Below are 26267 nucleotides of genomic sequence, written 5' to 3' on the forward strand. Positions count from 1 at the left end.
CGACGTGGAAATGGGAGGCTTTCAAGATGAGGGGGAAATATTTCCTCCATTGACAAGTGATGTGCTCCTTTTACATGGAGCAGAAGGAGGACAAACAGAATCTTCTCTTACCACACTCTTTCCTTCTTCTCCAATTCTCTGTCCTCCAAGGGCACATGGATGTTAAGCAACGAGAAAGCCAATACAAGGGTCTGATGTAGAAGCTTTCACTCGCATCTAAAAGAAAACGGAATCCGAACTCAAAAACATGAACAACCGTCTCCATTAAGAAAATATACATGGGGGGTAACCAAATACCTCAACAAACCAGCATTAATAATACCCAGAATGCTTCTGTTTGGGTTAGCCAATGATCAAGGCCTACCTACCTTTAACTTTGCCACCGTGTTAACATTTACAAAGCCAATACGTCATGGCATTACCTAAACATTTAAAAACAGAAACATTATTTTGTACATAATATTTCCTCCATTTCCACCAGCAGAACGTGTCCTCTCATGCTTTACCCAATACTCACCATCGGGGAAGAAATTGAAGGACATTATCAGGAAGCACTGGTACATTATTGACACTGATCTGAAAGCCATATTTAAATATCCCCCACGTATGGTCTTTAAAAGACCCCCAAACGTGAGACATTGTGGTCAGATCTGATTATCCACCAGAGATAAGGGAAACTTTCTTGGACAAGGTTCCGGAGAGTAATTACAAATGTGGCCAAAGTGCTCAATGCAGTTTCACGTACAAATGTGACTCATTTACCCACCCCCGCACAGGACAAATATTTAACATCAAAGACCTGATTATCTGCATGTCCACCAATGTTGTTTACATGTTGAAATGTCCCTGTGGTCTGTCGTACGTAGGGCAAACCAGCAGAAGCCTTTTGACCCAGATCGGCGAGCACCACAGCAATATACGGACAGGTGACACCAAAAACTCTGTTGCTGTTAATTTTGCATAAGCTGGACATCCTATTAGCTCTCTGAGACATATTGGAATTGACATGGTCAAGATGTCATGCAGGACATTGAGAGAAAATTTCTTCAAAGGGAATATTGCTGGATCCACAGGCTGAACACACTATCTCCTCTTGGCCTTAACAAGGAGTTCGAAAACTACTTTTATAGTTCAAAATGTCCAAACCACTGTTTTCATTAAACCCTAATTGAATATTGTGTGTATAATATTTACAGTATAAATTTACAGTACCAGTCAAAAGTTTGGACATACTCATTCAAAGTGTTTTTCTTTATATTAACTATTTTCTACATTGTACAATAGTGAAGACATCAAAACTATGAAATAAAACATATGGAATCATGTAGTAACCAAAAAAGTGTTAAACAAATCAAAATATATATCTTCAAAGTAGCCACCCTTTGCCTTGATGACAGCTTTTCACACTCCTGGCATTCTCTCAACCAGCTTCATGAGGTAGTCACCTGGAATGCATTTCAATTAACAGGCGTGCCTTGTTAAAAGTTCATTTGTGGAATTTCTTTCCTTCTTAATGCGTTTGAGTCAATCAGTTGTGTTGTGAGGGGGGTAGGGAGGATATACAGAAGATAACCCTATTTAGTAAAGTACCATGTCCATCAAATAAACAAAGAGAAACGACAGTCCATCATTAATTTAGGACAATACGGAAAATTTCAAGAACTTTGAAAGTTTCTTCACATGCAGTCACAAAAACCATCAAGCTCAATGATGAAACTGGCTCTCATGAGGACCGCCACAGGAATGGAAGAGCCAGAGTTACCTCTGTTGACGAGGATAAGTTCATTAGAGTTACCAGCCTCAGAAATCTCAACATCAACTGTTCAGAGGAGACTGCGTGAATCAAGTCTTCATGGTCGAATTGCTGCAAAGAAACCACTCCTAAAGGACACCAATAATAAGAAGAGATTTGCTTGGGCCAAGAAACAAGAGCAATGGACATTAGACCAGTGGAAATCTGACCTTTGGTCTGATGAGGACAATGGACAATGACCCAACACACCTCCAGGCTGTGTAATGGCTATTTGACCAAGAAGGAGAGTGATGGAGTGACATGTCTACAACCACATTGAGATGGTTTGGGATGAGTTGGACCGCAGAGTGAAGGAAAAGCAGCACGCTCAGCATATGTGGGAACTACTTCAAGACTGTTGGCAAAGCATTCCTCATGAAGCTGGTTTAGAGAATGCCAAGAGTGTGCATGTCACGCCCTGACCATAGAGAGCCTGTTATTTCCTATGTTGGTTTGGTCGGGGTGTGACTAGGGTGGGTCATCTAGGTCATTTGTATATCTATGTTGGCCTGATATGGTTCCCAATCTGAGGCAGCTGTTTAACGTTGTCTCTGATTGGGGATCATATTTAGGTAGCCATTTTCCCCATTGTGTTTGTGGGATCTTGTCTATATTGAGTTGCCCGAGTGCACACCAGTAGCGTCACGTTTCGTTTGTGCTTTATTGATTTGTTTTTGGTGAGTTTCAGTTTATTAAAATATGTGCAACTCTACTCATGCTGCGCCTTGGTCTACTCCTTTCAGCGAACGTGACAGTGCAAAGCTGCCATCAAGGCAAAGGGTGGCTACTTTGAAGAATCTCAAATATAAAATATATTTTGATTTGTTTAACACATTTTTGGTTATTATATGATTCCATATGTGCTATTTCATAGTTTTGATGTCTTCACTATTATTTAACAATGTAGAAAATAGTACAAATAAAGAAACCCTTGAATAAGTAGGTGTCTCAACTTTTGACTGGTACTATATACTCCCATATCTTCTGCTGTACTACTTGGAATTTTACTAAATATCAATATATATATTGATCTCATTACTCATTTACAAGCATTACACTACACTCGTAATAAAATCTGCTAAATGTGTATTTGGCCAATAAAATTCGATTTGATATTTTGATACATTGAATATCAATAATGTGAACCTATATTTTTACTTCCTGTTTCAGGAAGTGATGTCACTGAGCACTGCACCTATATATAGGACACTCAACCCCATATGGGATATGGATGCCCAATGAAGAGCTAATGCTCGAAACATTATCATAAAATCACATGGGAGCATGAGCAGAAGTGTGTGGAGTTTTCCTTTCATTTTTCATGTATTGACCACCACAAACAGATGCTGGCACTAAGACCACACTCAAAGAGCTGTACAGAGCCAAAAGCAAACAAGACGATGCTCATCCAGAGGCGGCACTCCTGGTGATGATCTTACCTCATTTTTACCAGCATGTCACCTGTGCAACTAGAGGCAACAAAACTCTAGATCACCTTTACGCCACACACAGAAACACATACAAAGTTCTCCCTCGCCCTCTATTTGGCAAATCTGACCATAACTCTATCCTCCTGATACCTGATTACAAGCAAAACTCAAACAGGAAGTACCAGTGACACGCTCAATATGGAAGTGGTCCGAGGATGCACCTCTTCCCAATTTAACCCTCCAAGATAATGTGCAGTAGGACATTTGTACCCAGTCAGGCACTAATGTGCTGCGTTAATCTTTGCCTCGTCCCTGTCCCTGCCCCTGACAAACACATCCACAGCAAGGTCCTGCCATCACCATGCTTCACCGTAGGGATGGTGCCAGGTTTCTTCCATACGTGACGCTTGGCATGCAGGCCAAAGAGTTCAATCTTGGTTTCATCAGAACAGAGAATCTTGTTTCTTATGGTCTGAGTGTATTTAGGTGCCTTTTGGCAAACTCCAATCTGGCTGTCATGTGCCTTTTACTGAGGAATGGCTTCAGTTTGGCCACTCTACCATAAAGGCATAATTGGTGGAGTGCTGCAGAGATGTTTGTCCTTCTGGAAGGATCTCTCATCTCCACAGAAGAACTCTGGAGCTCTCTCAGAATGACCATCAGCATGTTGGTCACCTCCCTGACCAAGGCCTTTCTCCCCTGATTGCTCAGTTTGGCCAGGGCGGATGGTTGCAAACTTCTTCCGTTTAAGAATGATGGAGGCCACTGTGTTCTTTGGGACCTTCAATGCTGCAGAAATGTTTTGGTACCCTTACCCTGTCTCGGAGCTCTACGGACAATTCCTTCGACTTCATGGCTTGGTTTTTGCTCTGAAATGCACTGCCAATTGTGGGACCTTATATAGACAGCCGTGTCCCTTCCCAAATCATGTCCAATCAAGTTAATTTACCACAGGAGGACTCCAATCAAGAAGTCGAAACATCTCAAGGATGATCAATGGAAACAGGATGCACCTGAGCTCAATTTCGAGTCTCATAGAAAAGGGTCTGAATACTTATAAGGTATTTCTGTTTTTTATATTTAATACATTTGCAAATCTGTCTAAAATCCTGTTTTCGATTTGTGTTTATGGGGTATTGTGTGTAGAACCATTTTAGAAAGAGGCATTAACGGGCCTCCCGGGTGGCGCAGTGGTTAAGGGTGCTGTACTGCAGCGCCAGCTGTGCCATCAGAGTCCTGGGTTCGCGCCCAGGCTCTGTCGTAACCGGCCGCGACTGGGAGGTCTGTGGGGCGACGCACAATTGGCCTAGCGTCGCCCGGGTTAGGGAGGGCTTGGTCGGTAGGGGTGTCCTTGTCTCATCGCGCACCAGCGACTCCTGTGGCGGGCTGGGCGCAGTGTACGCTAGCCAAGGTGGCCAGGTGCACGGTGTTTCCTCCGGCGCATTGGTGCGGCTGGCTTCCGGGTTGGATGTGCGCTGTGTTAAAGAAGCAGCGGCTTGGTTGGTTGTGTATCGGAGGACGCATGACTTTCAACCTTTGTCTCTCCCGAGCCCGTACGGGAGTTGTAGCGATGAGACAAGATAGTAGCTACAACAATTGGATACTACGAAATTGGGGAGAAAAAGGGGTAAAATTCAAAAAAATAAAAAAATAAATAAGAAAGAGGCATTAACATAACAAAATGTGGAAAAGGTGAAGGGGTCTGAATATCACAGAGTTATCGTTACTCATTGTGTATTTATTCCTTGTGTTATTATTTTTCTATTATTTCTCTCATTTTAATCTCTGCATAAGGGCATTTCACTGTTAGTCTACACCTTTTGTTGACGAAACACGTGACAAATAACATTTAATTTGATTTGTTATTGATTAAAGAACCAGGGGATGATAAATATCTCTAAGAGAAGAGGTAAACAATCAGAGAGGAAGGGGGATGTGGGTGCTTATTGCCATTCAAAGGATAGGGGGCTTTTAGGTTCCCCTTCAGGCTCTGAGACTGGGCCTCATGCCCTTACCTGTGGAGAACCAAGGCTGACTGATGGTCTGCCAGGGGGGGATCGTAGATCGGGCGGATTGCGAGCATATAAACGGTAGTGTTAATGTACTGAGGACTAGGCCGACTAGGCCACTGTCCAAGCATTTCAAAGAGAGTCAGTCCACCCCAGTCCATCACTGCTGCTGCTCTTGACCTTGCCAGGGAGAGAAGGTATTCTGTCTTGTTCGATTTGAGTAAAAGACAGATTTGAGGATTGAAAATTGAAAAGGGAGATAGGTGTTGATGGTTCGTGCAGATGTGAGATCAGATCAGGGTGGTGCTACAGCTTGCTCTTACTAAGCCTCCAAAAGAACAAGATGAGACGGATAAAAGAATGGAGTAGTACAGCAGAAGATATGGGAGTATACAGTGCCAGTCAAAAGTTGACACACCTACTTATTCAAGGGTTTTTCTTTATTTTTAATATTTTCTACATTGTTGAATAATAGTGAAGACATCACAACTATGAAATAACACATATGGAATCATGTAGTAACCAAAAAACTGTTAAACAAAGCAACATACATTTTATATTTTTAAAATTAGCCACCCGTTGCCTTGATGGCAGCTTTGCACACTCTTGGCATTCTCTCAACCAGCTTCATGAGGAATGCTTTGCCAACAGTCTTGAAGGAGTTCCCACATATGCTGAGCACTTGTTGGCTGCTTTTCCTTCACTCTGAGGTCTAACTCATCCCAAACCATCTCAATTGGGTTGTGGACATGTCATTTGATGCAGCACTCCATCACTCTCCTTCTTGGTCAAATAGCCATTACACAGCCTGGAGGTGTGTTTTGGGCCATTGTCCTGTTGAAAAACAAATGATAGTCCCACTAAGCGCAAACCAGATGGGATGGCGTATCGCTCCAAAATGCTGTGGTAGCCATGCTGGTTAAGTGTGCCTTGAATTCTAAATAAATAATAGACAGTGTCACCAGCAAAGCACGTCCACACCATCACAACTCCTCCTCCATGCTTCACGGTGGGAACCACACATACGGAGATCATCCGTTCACCTACTCTGCATCTCACAAACATACAGCGGCTGGAACCAAAAATCTCAAATTTGGACTCATTAGACCGAAGGACATATTTCCACTGGTCTAATGTCCATTGCTCGTATTTCTTGGCCCAAACAAGTCTCTTCTTGTCATTGGTCTATAGTAGTTGTTTCTTTGCAGCAATTCGACCATGAAGGCCTGATTCACACAGTTTCCTCTGAACAGTTGATGTTGAGATGTATATGTTACTTTAACTCTGTGAAGCATTTAATTGGGCTGGTAACTCTAATGAACGTATCCTCTGCAGCAGAGGTAATTCTGGGTCTTCCTTTCCTGTGGCGGGCCTTATGAGAGCCAGTTTTATCATAGCGCTTGATGGTTTTTGCGACTGCACGTGAAGAAACTTTCAAGGTTCTTGCAATTTTACGGATTGTCTGACCTTCATGTCTTAAAGTAATGATGGACTGCCATTTGTCTTTGATTATTTGAGCTGTTCTTGCCATAATATGGACTTGGTCTTTTACCAAATAGGGCTATCTTTTGTATACCCCCCTTACCTTGTCACAACACAACTGATTAGCTCAAAGGAATTAAGGAAAGAAATCCACAAATTAACTTTTAACAAGGCACGCCTATTAATTGAAATGCATTCCAGGTGACTACCTCATGAAGCTGGTTGAGAGAATGCCAGGAGTGTGAAAAGCTGTCATCAAGGGAAAGGGTGGCTACTCTGAAGAATATAAAATATATTTTGATTTGTTTAACACTTTTTTGCTTACTACATGATTCCATATGTGTTATTTCATAGATTTGATGTCTTCACTATTATTCTACAATGTATAAAATAGTAAAACTAAAGAAAAACCCTGGAATGAGTAGGTGTGTCCAAACATTTGAATGGTACTGTATGTCAACAGGGAACATAGGAATAGGATCATACATAATAGGGAGTTGTAGAAGGTTATGCTTAGGATAATGTATAGAAAAAAATCCCAAGGTGCGGGTCAGGTGTCTAGAAGATCATTGCCTTTTTGAGTTTTTAACCCAAGGTACAATCCATCCAATTCTACCTTAATACCTCCTCAATATCTCAAGTCGTTCCAAGCCTAACGAATCCTTTTGACGTGACTGATTTTATCTGAATCAAACAATCTGATGTGGATGTTGCTTCACCTGACCAACCCAATACCGCCTAAAGCCCATTGACTTTCATATCTTGCCGATGTAGGTATATTTTTTAATGCAAAAGCCATTTAGTTTCCAATGGATTTAACTACTGGAGGGACACATACCTGCTTCAAAACTTCCGATATATGAGGTATTAAACTGAATCCAGTTTTGAAGAGCACTCAATTCACTTGGCAGGTGTATGAAAGCTGGGGTGTGGCCCAGATCGGAGCGGTCTGCTTTTGATCATCCGGTGCTTCTCTGTGGAAGTCTCATCTGTGGTTTACAGCCTCCAGGTGACCAGGGACTGGGGCTCTTTATATCTATCCCGGTTCTGTTTTTAAAATAAAACAACTTTTTCTTCCCCTAGAAAGGACTTCAATGCAAGGTCTTGAAACCAAACGATTCGCCATGGGTATCGAGGATATGAATTTCCATGGATGGAATTGGACATTGTGAAAAAACAATACTAGTCCGGATTTGCGTAGCCATCTGAACTCGCTGACACTTGTTGTCTTTCCCCTAAGTAGGTTAGGTTATCACTGGCCGGGCAGACAGTCTCCTCTTCCCAAGTCTTGGAGAGAATAATTCCTAATTTTAACAAGTCCCCATTATTCCATAAATCCCCCTCTCCGATCACGTCCAACTTTGTATCAGCACGGTAGATCCCCCAGTTTGGAGAACAATGGAGGGTTTGATTCCATCCTTCCTGTAAAACTGGGAGCCACTCAAAAGGTTGTTTTGATGGTTTATTATAGACGACCCAGAAGTTTCCAATAGAGAGAACAGAACCTAAGCGATGCCATGCCAACGCTTCTCTCCCCTTCTCACCTTGATTACACACACCAAGATGATATCTGGGAATCCAAGACTCCCCCAACAATGAAATCCTTTGTTGTGATTGCAACATGTGTTTCAGGGAACACACACACACACACACACATACAATAAAAGTCAGGGCTTTTTAACTACAGACAAGTCAATGTCAGTCCAACTTTTCTTGGCTTTCTGGAGGAATTTGGAGAGTTTGAGAGAGAGAGTTGGAAAGAGAGAGAGAGAGAAACAAGAGAGAGATGAGACAATAACAGTGAAAGAGACACTATAGACTAAGAAAACAGAGAAGGAGAGAGACATTGAGATAGAGGTAAATAGAGAGAAAGATATTGTTCACATTCTCATCTGTATCCTGGACTGCTCTGACGCAGAGGTGAGTCACACAAACACCATCTGCCCTGTTCCTACCACACCCCTGCCAGGATGCCTGTCTGTGCCCGCTCCAGCTTTTGGGCCCGGCTCATCAGCTCTCCTCCTCTCCTCCTCCCAGGTGTGAATGATCACCTGTCCGCGTGGCCCGATGACTAAAGCTGGCTATTTCCACCAACGCACCTCATCTCTTCTCCTTTATTAAATCCCTATCACCCAAAGCTCTGACTCATTACCCCAGACTTACACACTTAGGGGTCAGTGTTAATTATGGCCCCTGTCACATAGCCTCATCCTCTCATCCTGTCCTGTCTTCCTCCTCCCACACACCACCCACCTCCTTTCCCCCCGTTCTTCCCTCCGGTTCACCCACCAAGTGTCTAACCTTGTCTGTGAGAGCAGGCCTCCGCAGATCAGCAGAGCAAACAGTTAGATAATGTGGCTCGTCACTGGTAAATAAGTTCATTAATGTCCCTTTGGCTTTGTCATAGGATAAACAATTGTCAATAACTGGATGTAGGTTGGACCAAAGTGAAATATACTAGCGGCCTACCTACCTGTGTAGATCTCTGCCTCCGAGGGGTCCTCCACCCGCTTATGCTGGATGATGTAATCAGACACCTTGTAGCCAATCAGGGGCTCCACATCCAGCCACTCCAGGGCCACCATGGTGCTGGAGGGCTCTAGGTGAGGGGCCAGTCTGAGCCTGACACAGACAGAGAGAGGAAGGAGGTGGGTCACTTTAATTCAATAAAAATATTTGAAGTAAACAGCACTGAGTACTAGTTTCCCGGGAACATTAAGCTTACTCCTGAGAATCTCAGTTAAAAGTGTTTTTAGTCCAGGACTAGGCTTATTTTATGTCGGGGAACGCAACCCTAAGAGTCTGTTAATAAAATTATGAGACCAGATATAGGGAGCAAGTTGGAATCATCAATGCATCCATTCGACAAATCATACAAGCAAGTAGGTCCATTCAATTTAATGTGGAAATCCACCGGAGAGCCATTGCTCATCCAATGCCTTGTATCTCTCTCCAAAAGTTCTGATGGTTTCAATAGCTGGGGTGTATGACTCAAAACAGAACTGGGGTAAGTAAACAAGATTCACTGTTATTTCTTGAGAGTGAGTACCGGGGTGTTTGGACTGGCCTAAAGTAATTAAAGGTTGGTCCCAGCCCTAGGGATGGTTGTTACAACTCCAACAGTTCTCCCTAGGCTTGGATAGATGGGAGGTAGGCTCTGACTTACACAGGCTGCCTCAGGGGACTGCAGTTGGGAAGTCCGTCTTTGCTGAAGGCACTCAGGTCACAGCGACACCAGTTGTCGATGACATCTCCCTTGCCTGCACACCAGTATGAGCTCATCGTGGCGCTCTTGAAGGCCTGTGAAAGGTAACAGGTGAGACAAATGCAATTATCTTCCGTACATCACCCTTCTGTAACGCCCTGAATTATCCAGGCTCCAAGATGTCTGTTGCTACCCCCCACCCCCCCCCACCGATGTCTGCCCCGGAATCATCACACAGTCATACACTGGGGGCTCACAGGTTTTGTCACCTCCGCCACCGGAAGAGTCGCGGCGGCGAGGGTCTGATGATACGTGAGTGAGTAGCCTTGGAGCCATGTCATGTTCCTGTCTTGTTTTAATTGGGAATGGTGACACATAAAGGTCAGTGTGTGTGTGTGTGTGTGTGTGTGTGTGTGTGTGTGTGTGTGTGTGTGTGTGTGTGTGTGTGTGTGTGTGTGTGTGTGTGTGAGATAGAGAGCAAGTTAAACAGAGAAAGAATATTACTTCTCTAAGAGGTCAAAAGGCCAAAATGATATGCATTTCCTCAATCTCATTAAACCGAAACATCGTCAAGATCATGAGTGTGTATCACTTCAACTCAAACTAATTGGCAGGTAGCCTAGTTGTTAGAGCGTTAGGCCAGTAACCGAAAGGTTGCTGGATTGAATCCCTGAGCTGACAAGGTAAAAATCTATCATTCTGTCCCCTGAGCAAGGCAGGGGCCTATTCACTGGGCGCTGTTAATGTTGATTTAAGGCAGTCCCCTGCATCTCTCTGATTCAGAGAGGTTGGGTAAAATGCAGAAGACACATTTCAGTTGAAGGCATTCAGTTGTACAACTGACTAGGTATCTTCCTTTCCTTTTTAAATTGTTCTGTTTCATTAGGCCAACCAAATGCCAATATTACCGTTAAAGTGATCAAATAAGGTGACGTCAGTGCAAAGGAGAGTTCAGGGGAGTTCGCAGGCACATTGGCTCCCTGTCACACCGGCCAATCAATGGAGCACTTAGTTATTTATGTAAGCAATTGGTTGACAGCGCCGACCCGCGCAGACTGCTGAGGGACACGCTTGATCGCGGTCATCAAATACCTGCACAGAGACCCCAGAAAACATCCGGAAACCAGTCATCCAGAGGAGAGGACACCGAATGTGTTTTAAAGGCATTGTCAGGTTTGTTTTTCAAATTCGTTTTGGACTACTGAGTGTCCAAACATCTGTCCTTGAGCTGTTATGGTCTATTAATGTTCTGTATTATGTCATGTTTCATGTTTTGAGAGGACCCTAGGAAGAGTAGTTGCTGCTTTCGCAACAGGTAATGGGGATCCTAATCAAATACCAAATGCCAAACAGCAAGTTACAAGTGACCAAATCAGATTTGTGTGTGTTCAGACAGCAGTCATTTGCTGACATGGCTAAGCTAGTTGTCATAGAAACAATGAGTGTGTGCACAGTGGTATAGGCTTATCGGTGAACCACTTGAGGGCAAATAAATCAGATTTGACCATTCAGACACAAGTCACATGGCCAAGAATCAGATTTGACCATTCAGACACAAGTCACATGGCCAAGAATCAGATTTGTATCAGACTTCAAACCACCTAGGTGATTTGAAATGTGGCTTGAAATATCAGATTCCATAACCTACAACAGTCACAATGACAGGGGCAAGTCAACAGATGAGAAGTTCTTTCCCAGAGCAGAGATGGTCAGGTCCAAACTCATCCACAGCTTCTATTTGCTCGACCAGATACAGGAGAAGCAGAGAGGAATCTCCAAATACTGCAACTGGGATGTTTTAGGTCAAATCAGCTTCCTGGTCTGAATGAGCCTGACCTCAGACCAGTCTAATGGGGAAGAACATACACCAGCTGGTGTGCCTTAAGATCTCACCCAGAGGGGCAGCACCATCACTATGGATCGCCGTCGCCAGGGACGACTGGATTCTAGAGAATGTTATTTAAAGATTAGTGGAATCTGTGTGAGTAGCTGGACAGGTAGGATGACTGACAGTGAAGGTGACAGAGGAATGGATGAGACTGAGGCAGGAATTCCTTTAACCATAAAGTAGTATATTTACTGAGTAGTCTGTGCTGCATCACAAAGGAAACAAATAACATGTATCCAATCAGATTCATAATCAAAGATCAAATCATATCATTCATTATTAACACAAGTTAGGGAGGTCAACAGTTCAGTTCATTAAGTCAATAGTAATCATCCGCGAGACATTTAGGCTCGTAACTATTTATCATAAATCATGAAAGAATACAAACAGGGAATGGTTATACAATCTATAATCCCCATTATCAAAGTCTATCAGTTAGCAAACAATGACGTTTCTCATTTCACTCTTTCAATTGTCTTCATGTGTACATATAATCCATTTCAATACATATGAACCATATCGATTGCATAATTGGCCTATGAGGATCCGTAGGGCCGTGATCATTGACAATTCACATTACACAATATGTTTGAATCTGCGCTCCAAGCCGCGCTCCGCGGTAATAACTATTAACAGTAACTGAATGGCCCACTCTCCCGATCGCCACAGATAATTCAGATGTAAGGTAACATAGTCGGTGGACTTACGTGGATTCATGGACGCACAGAACTTCTGGATCAGATGGAGTTAAGGAAGAGAAAGCAGCGAGATCAGGCGATGGCAATTTCCTCCTTTTATGGAGTTGAGATCTGTTGGACATTTCCACCTGACCTAATTAGAGCGCCCCTGGTCCAGCTGAGTAAATGGCAATGAATTAAAGGAGTATTCCACCAACTCCATGGGCCTTTTCTACAGTTATCCTCCTCGCAATCTCCAAAATACAACAGCCACAAGACAACTTTGTTTGCCCGTCGTAAAGGACCATTCACCAAAACTGATTTGCTAGCTAACCACCTCCTTTTGCACGTGGGAAAAAAATTGTGTACAGAGACTTGCAAGCTACGCTAGCTAGCTAGCTGGGATTTTCTACAAGGAAACTGCCTCCCAAAAAAAACTTCTCCATGCCCTGTCTCCCCCTGTCTGGCACAGGTACCCCCGCCACACTCTCCCCTCTCTCCCGAGATTTCACTGGCCTCCAGCACACATGCATTTACACACACAAGCAGACTTTTTAGGTAGGCTAATTAACTTGTGAAGCTTATTATGTGAGCTTACTCAGAAACACTTTAATTAACTAGTATAGGCCTACTATTTATGTATTTATTGTATTACTGCGGATGAAATATGCATGTACACCATGGCCCATCTACTGTTGCTAGCCTCAATTCTGACTTGTGTTCTGATATTTGTTTCACTGATTTCTGCTCTTGTGAAACCCTGGGTTTTCCGCACATTAACACTAGAAGCTTATTACCTAAAATTGAAAGTGTGGGTTCACAGCTCCAATCCAGATGTGTTGGTCATTGCTGAGACGTGGTTAAGAAAGAGTGTTTTTAACACTGCTGTTAACCTTTCTGGTTATAACCTTTTTTTCTGGCAAGACAGGTAGTGGAGTGGCAATCTTTACCAAGGAACACCTTCAGTGCTCGGTTGTCTCCGCCAAGTCTGTCCCCAAACAATTTGATTTGCTGGTTTTAAGCATTAAACTTTCAAATTACTCTTTGTTGACTGTTGCACCAGCCTGTACCCTACCTGCCCTCTCCCCTGGCCCCTTACACTAACTCTGAATTTGTCCTGCTAGGTGACCTAAACTGGGACATGATTAAACGACCTGACCAAGTCCTAAAGCAATGGAACTCCCTAAAATCTTTCTCAGATTATTACCAACCTCACAAGGTATGACTTCAACACCCAGAAAAGGCTACTCTCCTTGATGTTATCCTCACAAATAATCTGGTGTTTTCTGTAATGACCTTAGTGATCACTGTTTTACAGCCTGTGTTCGTAATGGCTGCTCAGTGAAACGACCTGTCCAGATATGTCATAGATGCTTTCTAAAAAACTTTCATGAACAAGCCTTCCTTCATGACCTGGCCTCTGTACATTTGGAAAGAATCAGCTTGATCCCCTCTGTCGAAGATGCTTGGACCTTCTTTTTTAATATTTTCAGTGGTGTTGTTAACAAACACGCCCCCATAAAGAAAATTGAGAATTAAAAACAGGTTCAGCCCCTTGTTCCACCGTGATCTGGCAGAGTTACTCCAACTCAATGATTTCATTTGGCGAAAGGCTCGGCACACGCATACTCAGGCTGACTGGCTCTCGTTCAGGCAAATGAGAAATAAGTGCACTCAGGCTATCCGGAAGGCCAAAGTTAGTTATTTTCAGGAGCAGAATTATCTCTCTGTGGGTCTAACCCCAAGAAGTTCGGGAAAATGGTTAAAAACCTGTAGAATAATCCCTCCTCCTCACAGATGCCCATGTCCCTTAATGGTGATGATGTGATTGTTACTGACAAGGAGCACATCACTGAGCTCTTTAATCACCACTTCATTAAGTCAGGATTCCTATTTGACTCAGCCATGCCTCTATCATTTCCTCATCTCCCACCCATCCCTTCTAATGTGACTAGCCCCGATGCTCCTCCCTCTTTTTCCCCTGGCCCGCTACAAAGTTTATCCCTGCAGGCAGTCACTGTGTCTGAGGTGCTAAAGGAGCTCCTTAAACTTGACCCCAAAAAAAAACATCTGGGTCAGATGGTTTAGATCCTTTCCTCTATAAGGTTGCAGCCCCTATCATCACCAAGCCTATCTCTGACCTTTTAACCTGTCTCTCCTCTCTGGGGAGGTTCCCATTGTTTGGAAGGCAGCCATGGTGCATCTATTATTTAAAGCTGACCCTAACTGTTATAGGCCAATTTCTATTTTGCCCAGTTTATAAAAAGTGTTGGTAAAACGTGTTCATAATCAACTGACTGGCTTTCTTGAAGTCTATAGAATTCCCTCTGGAATGCACTCTGGTTTCCGCTCAGGTTATGGATGTGTCACTGCAACCTTAAAGGTCCTCATGATGTCACCATTGCCCTTGATTCTAAGTAATGTTGTGCTGCTATTTTTATTGACTTGGCCAAAGCTTTTGATACGGTAGACCATTCCATTCTTATGGTCTGGCTAAGGAGTATTGTCTCTGAGGGGTCTTTGGCCTGGTTTGCTAACTACATCTCTCAAAGAGTGCAGTGTATAAAGTCAGAACATCTGCTGTCTCAGCCACTGCCTGTCACCAAGGGAGAACCCCAACGCTCGATCCTAGGCACCACGCTCTTCCCAATTTACAACAACAACATAGCTCAGGCAGTAGGAAACTCTCTCATCCATCTGTATGTAGATGATACGGTCTTATACTCAGCTGGCCCCTCCCCAGAGTTTGTGTTAAACGCTCTACAACAAAGCTTTCTTAGTGTCAAACAAGCTTTCTCTGCCCTTAACCTTGTTCTGAACACCTCCAAAACAAAGGTAATGTGGTTTGGTAAGAAGAATGCCCCTCTCCCCACAGTTGTGATTACTACCTCTGAGGGTTTAGAGCTTGAGGTAGTCACCTCATACAAGTACTTAGGAGTATGGCTAGACAGTGCACTGTCCTTCTCTCAGCACATATCAAAGCTGCAGGCTCAGGTTAAATCTAAACTTGGTTTCCTCTATCGTAATCACTCCTCTTTCACCCAAGCTGCCAAATTAACCCTGATTCAGATGACCATCCTACCCATGCTAGATTACAGAGACTTAATTTATAGATTGGCAGGTAAGGGTGCTCTTGAGCAGCTAGATGTTCTTTACCATTTGGCCATCAGATTTGCCACCAATGCTCCTTATAGGACACATCACTGCCCTCTAAACTCCTCTGTAAACTGGTCATCTCTGTATACCAGTCACAAGACCCACTGGTTGATGATTATTTATAAAAACCCTCTTAGGCCTTACTCCCCCCCCCTATCTGAGATACCTACTGCAGCCCTCATCCTCCACATACAACACCCGTTCTGCCAGTCACATTCTATTAAAGGATCCCAAAGCAAATGCATCCCTGGGTCGCTACTCTTTTCAGTTCGCTGCAGCAAGTGACTGGAACGAGGTGCAAAAAATACTCTAATTACTTTTTTATCTCCATATCTTCATTCAAAGACTCAATCATGGACACTTACTGACAGTTGTGGCTGCTTCGTGTGATGCATTGCATTACCTTCTGTGCCCCAAAAATGTTTGTACCATCGTTTGTGCTCCTACCATATTGTGCTGCTGACATATTGAGTTTCTACCATGTTGTTGTCATGTGGTGTTGCTACCACGCTGTGTTGTCATGTGTTGCTGCCATGCTATGTTGTTGTCTTAGGTCTGTCTTTATGTAGTGTTGTGGTGTCTCTCTTGTCGTCAGGTGGGTTTGTCCTATATACAGTTAAAATCAGAAGTTTACATACACTTAGGGTGGAGTCATTAAAACTCGTTTTTCAACGGCTCCACAAATTTCTTGTTAACAAACTATAGTTTTCGCAAGTTGGTTAGGACATCTACTTTGTGCATGACACAAGTCATTTTTCCAACAATTGTTTACAGACAGATTATTTCACTAATAATTCACTGTATCACAATTCAAGTGGGTAAGAAGTTTACATACACTAAGTTGACTATGGATTTAAACAGCTTGCAAAATTCCATAAAATGATGTCATGGCTTTAGAAGCTTCTGATAGGTAAATTAACATCATTTGAGTCAATTGGAGTTGTCCCTGTGGATGTATTTCCAACACCGCAGGAAAACATTTTTAGACCTCTGCAAGTCTGGTTCATCATTGTGAGCAATTTCCAAACGCCTGAAGGTACCACGTTCATCTGTACACACAATAGTATGCAAGTATAAACACCATGGGACCACACAGCCGTCATACCGCTTAGGAAGAGGACGCATTATGTCTCCTAGAGATGAAGGTACTTTGGTGCGAAAAGTGCAAATCAATCCCAGAACAACAGCAAAGGACCTTGTGAAGATGCTGGAGGAAACAGGTACAAACGTATCTATATCCACAGTAAAACTAGTCCTAAGTCAACATAACCTGAAAGGCCGCTCAGCAAGGAAGAAGCCACTGCTCCAAAACCGCCATAAAAAAAACCCAGACAGCGGTTTGCAACTGCACATGGGGACAAAGATCGTACTCTTTGGAGAAATGTCCTCTGGTCTGATGAAACAAAAATATAACTTTTTGGCCATAATGACCATCATTATGAATGGAGGAAAAAGGGGGAGGTGTCACGCCCTGACCTTAGAGAGCCGTTTTATTTCTTTATTTGTTTAGGTCCGGGTGTGATTTGGGTGGGCATTCTATGTTGTCTATTTCTTTGTTTTTGGCCGAATATGGTTCCCAATCAGAGTCAGCTGTCTATCGTTGTCTCTGATTGGGGATCATACTTAGGCAGCCCTTTTTCCCACTTTCTGTTGTGGGATCTTGTCTTTGTTTGTTCCATGGGTTGCACTCCTAAGCTTTTTGTTCGTTGAGTTGTTTATTGTTTTCTTTGGTGGAACATTTTAATAAAGAAAATGTACGCCTACCACGCTACACCTTGACGTTACAGGAGGCTTGCAGGCTGAAGAACACCATCCCAACCGTGAAGCACGGGGGTGGCTGCATCTTGTTGTGGGGGTGCTTTGCTGCAGGAGAGACTGGTGCACTGACCAAAAAATATGGCATCATGAGGCAGGACACTTATGTGGATATACATGTACTGAAGCAACATCTCAAGACATCAGTCAGGAAGTTAAAGCTTGGTCGCAAATGGGTCTTTCAAATGGACAATGACCCCAAGTGCACTTCCAAAGTTGTGGCAAAATGGCTTAAGGACTACAAAGTCAAGGTATTGAAGTGGCCATCACAAAGCCCTGACCTCAATCCCGTAGAACATTTGTGGGCAGAACTGAAAAGGCGTGTGCGAGCAAGGAGGCCTACAAACCTGACTAAGTTACACCAGCTCTGTCAGGAGGAATGGGCCAAAATTCACCCAACTTATTATGGGAAGCTTGTGGAAGGCTACCCGAAAAGCTTGACCCAAGTTAAACAATTTAAAGGCAATGCTACCAAATATTGAGTGTATGTAAACTTCTGACCCACTGGGAATGTGATGAAAGAAATAAAAGCTGAAATATATAATTCTCTCTACTATTATTCTGACATATCACATTCTTAAAATAAATTGGTGATCCTAACTGACCTAAAACAGGGATTTTTTTACTAGCATTAAATGTCAGGAATTGTGAAAAACTGAGTATAAATGTATTTGGCTAAGGTGTATGTAAACTTCAACCCTATTTTTTTTTTTATCCCAGCCCCCGTCCCCGCAGGAGAACTTTTGGTAGGCCATCATTGTAAATAAGAATTTGCTCTTAACCTCACTTGCCTAGTTAAATAAAGGATAAATAAATAGGCTTTTCAGACTGCAGGAAAAATAACAGATTCGAATCGGATATGCAAATAAATAGGATTTCTGCCTAAGAGCTTTGGAATGTACAATTACTTGCCCATTATTAAAAAATTATTCAAGCTCTGTCAAGTTGGTTGTTGATCATTGCTAGATGATTTTCAATTCTTGCCATAGATGCCAATTTAAGTCAAAACTGTAACAGAGCCACTCAGGAACATTCAATGTCATCTTGGTAAGCAACTTCAGTGTATATTTGGCCTTATTGTTTTAGATAATTATCCTGCTGAAATGTCAATTTGTCTCCCAGTGTCTGATGGAAAGCAAATTTCCTCTAGAATTTACCCTGTGCTTGGCTCTATTCCGTTTCTTTTATCCTAAAAAACTCCCAAGTCCTTGCAGATGACAAGCATACACAGAACATGATGCAGCCACCACCATGCTTGAAAATATGAAGAGTGCTACTCAGTGATGTGTTGTTTTGGATTTGCCCCAAACATAAAGTTAATAGCTTTGCCAAATTTTTTGCAGTATTACTTCAGTGCCTTATTGCAAGCAGGATGCATGTTTTGGAATATTTATAATACGTACAGGCTTCCTTCTTTTCACTCTGTGAATTAGGTTAGTATTGTGTAATAACTACAATGTTGTTGATCCATCCGCAGTTTTCTCCTATCACAGCAAATAAACTCTGTAACTGTTTTAAAGTCACCAAGCCTCTCCGGCAACTGAGTTAGGAAGGACGCCTGTATCTTTGTAGTGACTGGGTGTTTTGATACACCTTCCAAAGTGTAATTAATAACTTCACCATGCTCAAAGGGATATTCAATGTCTGGTTTTGTTCTACCAATAGGTGCCCTTCTTTGCGAGGCATTGGAAAACCTCCCTGGTTCAGTATTTGAGATGGCGATTGAGATGAAATCAAGGCAGCCCGAGTAGTTGTTCTGAAAAGCTCTATATATATAGAGAGACAGACACTGAGAGTGGAATGCCTCCAGAAGCCGATGTTGCCATCCCCCGAAACAGTGGTTGCATCGTTAGTGCTAAAATCCCAGACAGTCCTTCATGGGAACTGACTTCTCCAGCCCTCACTCACTCAGTGCTGTGTATACAGCTCTGGAACGTGCAGCAGCAAGACAGACCGTGCAGCAAGAAAGAGGCAGACAGAAAGAGAGGAGCAGAGGAAAAGAGAAAAGGAGAGGAGATGGAGAGAGAAACAAAGAAAGGTGTGTGTATTCTAATAATTACTTTAATTGTGTTAATAATATTTGTATATTTGTATATTTGTATACCACTTTTCAATACAAGTTACAAAGTGCTTCACATCATAAAATCCTAAAATGAAACGTAGTGCGATGTACAGTAAGGGAGCACTGGGCTGGGATGCCTCCCTCCCTCCAGCGAGGGCCCCCCTGCTAGGCGATAGGATCAACAGGCCTCCAGCAGTCAGTCAGGTCTTTCCCCTTATTTACCCTCCAACACTACCCCCTCTAAATGAGCCTGCTGAATGAGCCCCTATTAGTGGGAAGCCCACTCAGCCTAGCCAACACTGCAATCCACAAATAATGACTTTACTGAGAGAGACAAGCAAGGCAGGGGGAAAAAATGTGGAAGAAAGTGATTGCATTTCTTGAGATTATGAGATCCCCCGCCAACCATGTGGCTAAATGTTGGCTGAACAATAGAAAGAGACGAGACACAGAAAGACAGAAAGAGAGAGACTCCTCCACAGTCCGCAACTCAGTCAATGGGAACCAGATCATCAGCAAACACAACAGGAAGCCTTTGGGGAGCACATGCATGCAGACCCATAGACAAACATGGAAAATTATCTCTAATGCTGGGGAGGCTGGGGGGAGACCACAGCTCTGCCTCACATTCCTAGAAAACCCCCCAGTCAGGCCGGCTTTGCTTGACTGCATGGCTGCACATTTGAAAAATAGACAAACCGATTACGGCCCTGTGTTTATGTTTCAAAGAGTAATGCAATCCAGTCTCAACTGGGTAAACAGGGGGGGGTGGTCTAATTTTGGTTCGGAGGAGGGTAGGAGAGGTAAGACCTGAAGGGTCTACTACAGAACAGGATCAATGAGTTAGCCAGCTTTGATAATAAATTACTTCTGGCTGATTTAAGAATGCAAAACGTATGTGTTTTTAGTTGTTGTGTCAATTAGACCATGCCCATTTCAAGCTTACAGTGCCTTCAGAAAGTATTCAGATCCCTTGACCTTTTCCGCATTTTGTTAGGTTAATTAAAATGTTGTTTTTCCTCATCAATCTACACACAATACCACATAATGACAAAGCAAAAACAGGTTTTTAGACATTTTTGCCAATTTATGTATATATTTAAAAATGAAACATGACATTTACAGAAGTATTCAGACCCTTTACTCAGTACTTTGTTGAAGCACCTTTGGCAGCGATTACAGCATCGAGTCTTCTTGGGTATGACGTTACAAGCTTGGCACACCTGTATTTGGGGAGTTTCTCCCATTCTTCTCTGCAGATCCTCTCAAGCTCTGTCAGGTTGGATGGGGAGCGTTGCTGCACAGCTATTTTCAGGTCTCTCCAGAGGTCCGATCGGGTTAAATTCCGGGTTCTGGCTGGGCTACTCAAGGACATTTAGAACTTGTCCCAAAGCCATTACCACATTGTCTTGGCTTTGTGCTTAGGGTCGTTGGCCTGTTGGAAGGTGAAACTTTGCCCCAGTCTGAGTTACTGAGAGCTCTGGAGCAGGTTTTCTTTAAGGATCTCTCTGTACTTTGCTCTGTTCATCTTTGCCTCAATCCTGACTAGTCTCCCAGTCCCTGCCGCTAAAAAACATAATGATGCTGCTACCACCATGCTTCACCTTAGGGATGGTGCCAGGTTTCCTCCAAACGTGACGTTTGGCATTCAGGCCAAAGAGTTCCATCTTGGTTTCATCAGACCAGATAATTGTGTTTCTCATGGTCTGAGAGTCTTTAGGTGCATTTTGGCAAATTTCAAGCGGGTTTTCGTGCCTTTTGCTGAAGAGTGGCTTCTGTCTGGCCACTCTACCAACAAGGCCTGATTGTTGGAGTGCTGCAGAGATGGTTGTTCTTCTGGAAGGTTCGACCATCTCCACAGAAAACCTGCTCCAGAGCTCTCTCTAAAGCTCTGTCAGAGTGACCATCGGGTTCTTGGTCACCTCCCTGACCAAGGCCCTTCTCCCCTGACTGCTCACTTTGGCCGGGCGGCCAGCTCTAGGAAGAGTCCTGGTGGTTCTACACTTCTTACATTTAAGAATGATGGAGGCCACTGTGTTCTTGGGGACATTCAAAGCTGCAGACATTTTTTAGTACCCTTCCCCAGATCTGTGCCTTGACACAATGCTGTCTCGGAGCTCTATGGACAATTAATTTGACCTCATGGCTTGGTTTTTGCATTCACTGTCAACTTTGGGACCTTATATAGACAGGTGTGTGCCTTTCCAAATCATGTCCAACCAATTGAATTTACCACAGGTGGACTCCAATCAAGTTGTAGAAACATTTCAAGGATGATCAATGGAAACAGGACGCACCAGAGCTCAATTTTGTGTCTTAGAGAAAAGGGTCTGAATACTTATGTAAATAAGGTATTTCATTTTTATATACATTTTAAAAAATGTATAAAAAACAGTTTTTGCTTAGTCATTATGGGGTATTGTGTGTAGATTGCTGATTATTTTTTTTCTCTTTAATCCATTTTAGTACAAGGCTGTAACGTAATAAAATGTAGAAAAAGTCCAGGAGTCTGTATACTTTCTGAAGGCACTGCTTCTTTACCCCCAAAATAAATTATTTCTGAATATTTAGGCAAGTTAGCAGGCCAACTCATTGAGTCTGCTTTGCAGTATATCCTTCGGGGGCAGGATGAAAAAACAAAAACAGAACAGACATGAGCCTGTTATGGATACATAGTAAGTGTTAATATGTCAAGCACGTTCAGTATAAAACAAAATACGTGACACACACAGACATGTACACAGACACACACACAACAGGAAAATCCCTCCATGACATGGCCTGGCACAATTCTGCACGCAGCTGAAACGCAGGGAGAAACTACTGTCCAATCCTGTTAGTTGAGCCATGGTAAGGCAGTGGAGGATAGGATGATACACTATCCCGTATTGATTAACAGTAGATTATGCTTTTCCCAGAAAACTGATGGATCCATATAAGTAGTGGCCAGTGCTACCGGGGTGGGGGTAGGGAAGAAGCGCTTCAAGAAAAAGGGGTTGGACAGGGAGGCCCCTTAAGGGGGTTGGATTGCAGGCAAACATCATGCCTGAGAAGATGTATTTGTTTATGTAATAGCTGGAATGGTGGAGCACTTTACTCTATTGCCTTCATGATAAAGCATTAACTTATACAGTTGAAGTTGGAAGTTTACATACACCTTAGCCAACTCAGTTTTTCACAATTCCTGACATTTAATCCTAGTAAACAAAATCCCTGTTTTAGGTCAGTTAGGATCACCACTTTATTTTAAGATTGTGAAATGTCAGAATAATAGTAGAGAGAATAAATTATTTCAGCTTTTATTTCTTTCATCACATTCCCAGTGGGTCAGACATTTACATACACTCAATTAGTATTTGGTATCATTGCCTTTAAATTGTTTAACTTGGGTCAAATGTTTTGGGTAGCCTTCCACAAGCTTACCACAATAAGTTGGGTGCATTTTGACCCATTCCTCCTGACAGAGCTGGTGTAACTGAGTCAGGTTTGTAGGCCTCCTTGGTCGCACACGCTTTTTCAGTTCTGCCCACAAATTTTCTATAGGATTGAGGTCAGGGCTTTGTGATGGCCACTCCAATACCTTGACTTTGTTGTCCTTAAGCCATTTTGCCACAACTTTGGAAGTGTACTTGGGGTCATTGTCCATTTGGAAGACCCATTTGTGTCCAAGCTTTAACTTTCTAACTGATGTCTTGAGATGTTGCTTCAATATATCCACATAAGTGTCCTTCCTCATGAAGCCATCTTTTTTGTTTAGTGCACCAGTCTCTCCTACAGCAAAGCAGCCCCACAACATGATGCTGCCACCCCCATGCTTCACGGTTGGGATGGTGTTCTTAGGCCTGCAAGCCACTCCCTTTTTCCTCCCAAAATAACGATGGTCATTATGGCCAAACAGTTATATTTTTGTTTCATCAGACCAGAGGACATTTCTCCAAAAAGTATGATCTTTGTCCCCATGTGTAGCTGCAAACCGTAGTCTGGCTTTTTATGGCGGTTTTGGAGCAGTGGATTCTTCCTTGCTGAGAGACCTTTCAGGTTATATAGGAATTGTTTTACTGTGGATATAGATACTTTTGTACCTGTTTCCTCCAGCATCAACACAAGGTCCTTTGTTGTTGTTCTGTGATTGATTTGCACTTTTCACACCAAAGTACCTTCATCTCTAGGAGACAGAATGCTTCTCCTTCCTGAGCGGTATGACGGCTGCGTGGTCCCATGGTGTTTATACTTGCGTACTATTGTTTGTACAGATGAACGTGTTATCTTCAGGCGTTTGGAAATTGCTCCCAAGGATGAACCAGACTTGTGGAGGTCTACAATTTTTTTCTGAGGTTTTGGCTGATTTCTTTTGATTTTCCCATGATGTCAAGCAAAGAGGCACTGACTTTGAAGGTTGGCCTTGAAATACATCCACAGGTTCACCTCCAATTGACAAAAATTATGTCAAAAGCTTCTAACTAAAGCCATGACATCATTTTCTGGAATTTTCCAAGCTGTTTAAAGGCACAGTCAACTTAGTGAATGTAAACTTCTGACCCACTGGAATTGTGATACAGTGAATTATAAATTAAACAATTGTTGTAAAAATTACTTGTGTCATGCAAAAAGTAGATGTCCTAACCGACTTGCCAAAACTACAGTTTGTTAAAAACTATGTATGTAAACTTCCGACTTCACTGTAGATTTAGAAGATAATTTTTTTCCCTCTTAAAGGGCAATTCCGCCACTTTTCAACCTCATATTCATAATCTCCAGCACTAAACCAGTGTCTACATATGTGAAAGTGGTTCTATGATCTGTGTTTAAAAAAAGAAAGAAACAAGAGTGATTTTTTAAAACCTGCAACGAGTTTCTAGCTCAAGGGACGGTATTCTTGTCACCGCGAATCTCATAGTGTTTGAAAATCATAGTTTTTAAAATGTTTTAACTTTTGATGGTATCATCGGGTAGAACTTTTTTTACTTTATATATATATATATTTTAGAAATTCAATTCTGCACACTCCTCTCCACTCCTCTCCACCAGTGTGACATAGCAGTGTCCGCTCTGTCCTGCCCACGCCACTAAACCCTCTGACATCACACTAGCCAGTAGACAATGTAGCACCTGGTTTGGCTCACTATGCAGAAAGCCATCACTTACAAGAAGAGCAGGGGATCATAGTGACCTCCTAGCATATTAATCTGTTTGGCTAATCTACACCGGCCACATTACTGTCCATCTCCTCTGGCTAATTTGTGAAAACACTGAGCAGCTGGCCTGCACTATTGATTTATTGGAGGATCCGGGGTGGTGAGAGTCAGCGAGGAGCAGAATAGCAGGATAGCGGTGACAGCAGTGTGATGTGGTGTGGATGGCAAGGACCCTTCTCCATCCTGTTAACAAAGGATAGAACATCTAGATCTCCAGTTTCTAGGAATTCCATCAAACGGAGGACTTCCAGGAACTAAGGGACATTGGGGCCAATTGTATGGTGGTTCACAGAAGGGTTGATGGAGGCTGGGGTGGCGGCTGGGTCACTAAGGAACCCTAACCCATATTGAGTTTCAAGAGAGTCAACCTGGTCTCAGGATGCTCTAAGCTAATTTGATCCAGGCTTAATGGCAACTTGAATGGCTCTGTGTTGTGGGTTTCCAGCCTCTTCGTGTTCAAATAAATCAATTTGGTAAAAAGCGGTGGCTTCACACTTTTTTCCCCCCGGTGACAAATTTGAGCAAGGGGTGGCCAGGTCTGTTGTCATAACCTTTCTTAGAGAGGCTTAGAGCTTATTGGATAAACCTGCAGCCTTGATGCACTTGGGGGTAAACCGTTTCCAGGGGGGCATTTTTGAAGAGGAGATCCAAACAGTTTCCATTAGATTACACCGTCACCACCCACATCCCATCACCACTCCAACTCCAGAAAGCACACAAAAAGTTGAGAGGCCGCCCCAGTAAACTCGTTAATTTTCCTCAAGCCCTGAGTTTAACAAGTTTAAGGAGACTGCATGAGTCAAACCTGGGTCTGCACCCGACCTTGTGCAGGAAACGCCATTTAGGAAAACAGAAAAGACGTGTGTGTGTGTGGGGGGGGGGTTGGATGGTGAGAGTGTGGTGGGTGCGGGTTGATTACTCAGCAAGATACACAGTGTTCTGAGTCATTAGCCTCACAGCCAATTTGTTCAATAGCTCTGCCATAATTCAATCAGGGCCATGCAGGACTCAGGCCTGCTGGCAACCTCCACTGGCATGAGTTTATTTATTTATCCATTGAGGTATTGGGCTCCGTCACTGAAACAGGGCCAGGGGAGGGTCCTTCTAGGGGGAGAGTAGCTAACTGCGTATAGTTACTCTCCAAATACAGTAAGTAGGTATAGTCTCAGTGTGGGGTAGAATCTGGGGTTATGAAACATACATTCATAACAGGCCTGACTCAACACTTCCCCAAAGAGGTGGTGAGAGGTCTCTCTGTCATTATCTGACTGGGAGATAAACATCATACATAACATGTGATGTAAACCAGCTTCAAAGATGTAAACCAGCTTCACGTTTTCTTCGTCAAATCCTTAAACTAGCCCTGTCGTAATCGTAGCATTGAAGACAGAGTCGGAGAGTGACTTTTACTTTCTCTCAAAATGTTTTCCTGGAACTGTGTTGTTGAAGTGAGGAGGGGGGCAGTGAATTTTGTTGTTTTAATCCTTTGCCCCATTGTTCCGGTAGGGCAGTTTTTTCGAGGAAGCAGACAGACGGATAATTCCAGATAGTAACAC

The 26267-nt window shown here is 43.0% G+C and overlaps 1 protein-coding gene across 1 annotated transcript in view; it reads right to left on the reverse strand.

The window, feature by feature from the left end:
• LOC139388322 (astrotactin-2-like) overlaps positions 1 to 26267 on the reverse strand; it is a 472647-nt gene that overhangs the window by 73809 nt on the left and 372571 nt on the right. The window contains exons 18-19 of the mRNA XM_071134926.1: positions 9880 to 10013; positions 9187 to 9335 (exon numbers count right to left, since the gene is read on the reverse strand). Coding sequence (XP_070991027.1) covers positions 9187 to 9335; positions 9880 to 10013 — 283 coding nt within the window. The remainder of the gene's footprint in view (positions 1 to 9186; positions 9336 to 9879; positions 10014 to 26267) is intronic.

This window comes from Oncorhynchus clarkii, chromosome 29 (genome assembly GCF_045791955.1).
Source record: "Oncorhynchus clarkii lewisi isolate Uvic-CL-2024 chromosome 29, UVic_Ocla_1.0, whole genome shotgun sequence".
Lineage (NCBI taxonomy): Eukaryota > Metazoa > Chordata > Actinopteri > Salmoniformes > Salmonidae > Oncorhynchus > Oncorhynchus clarkii.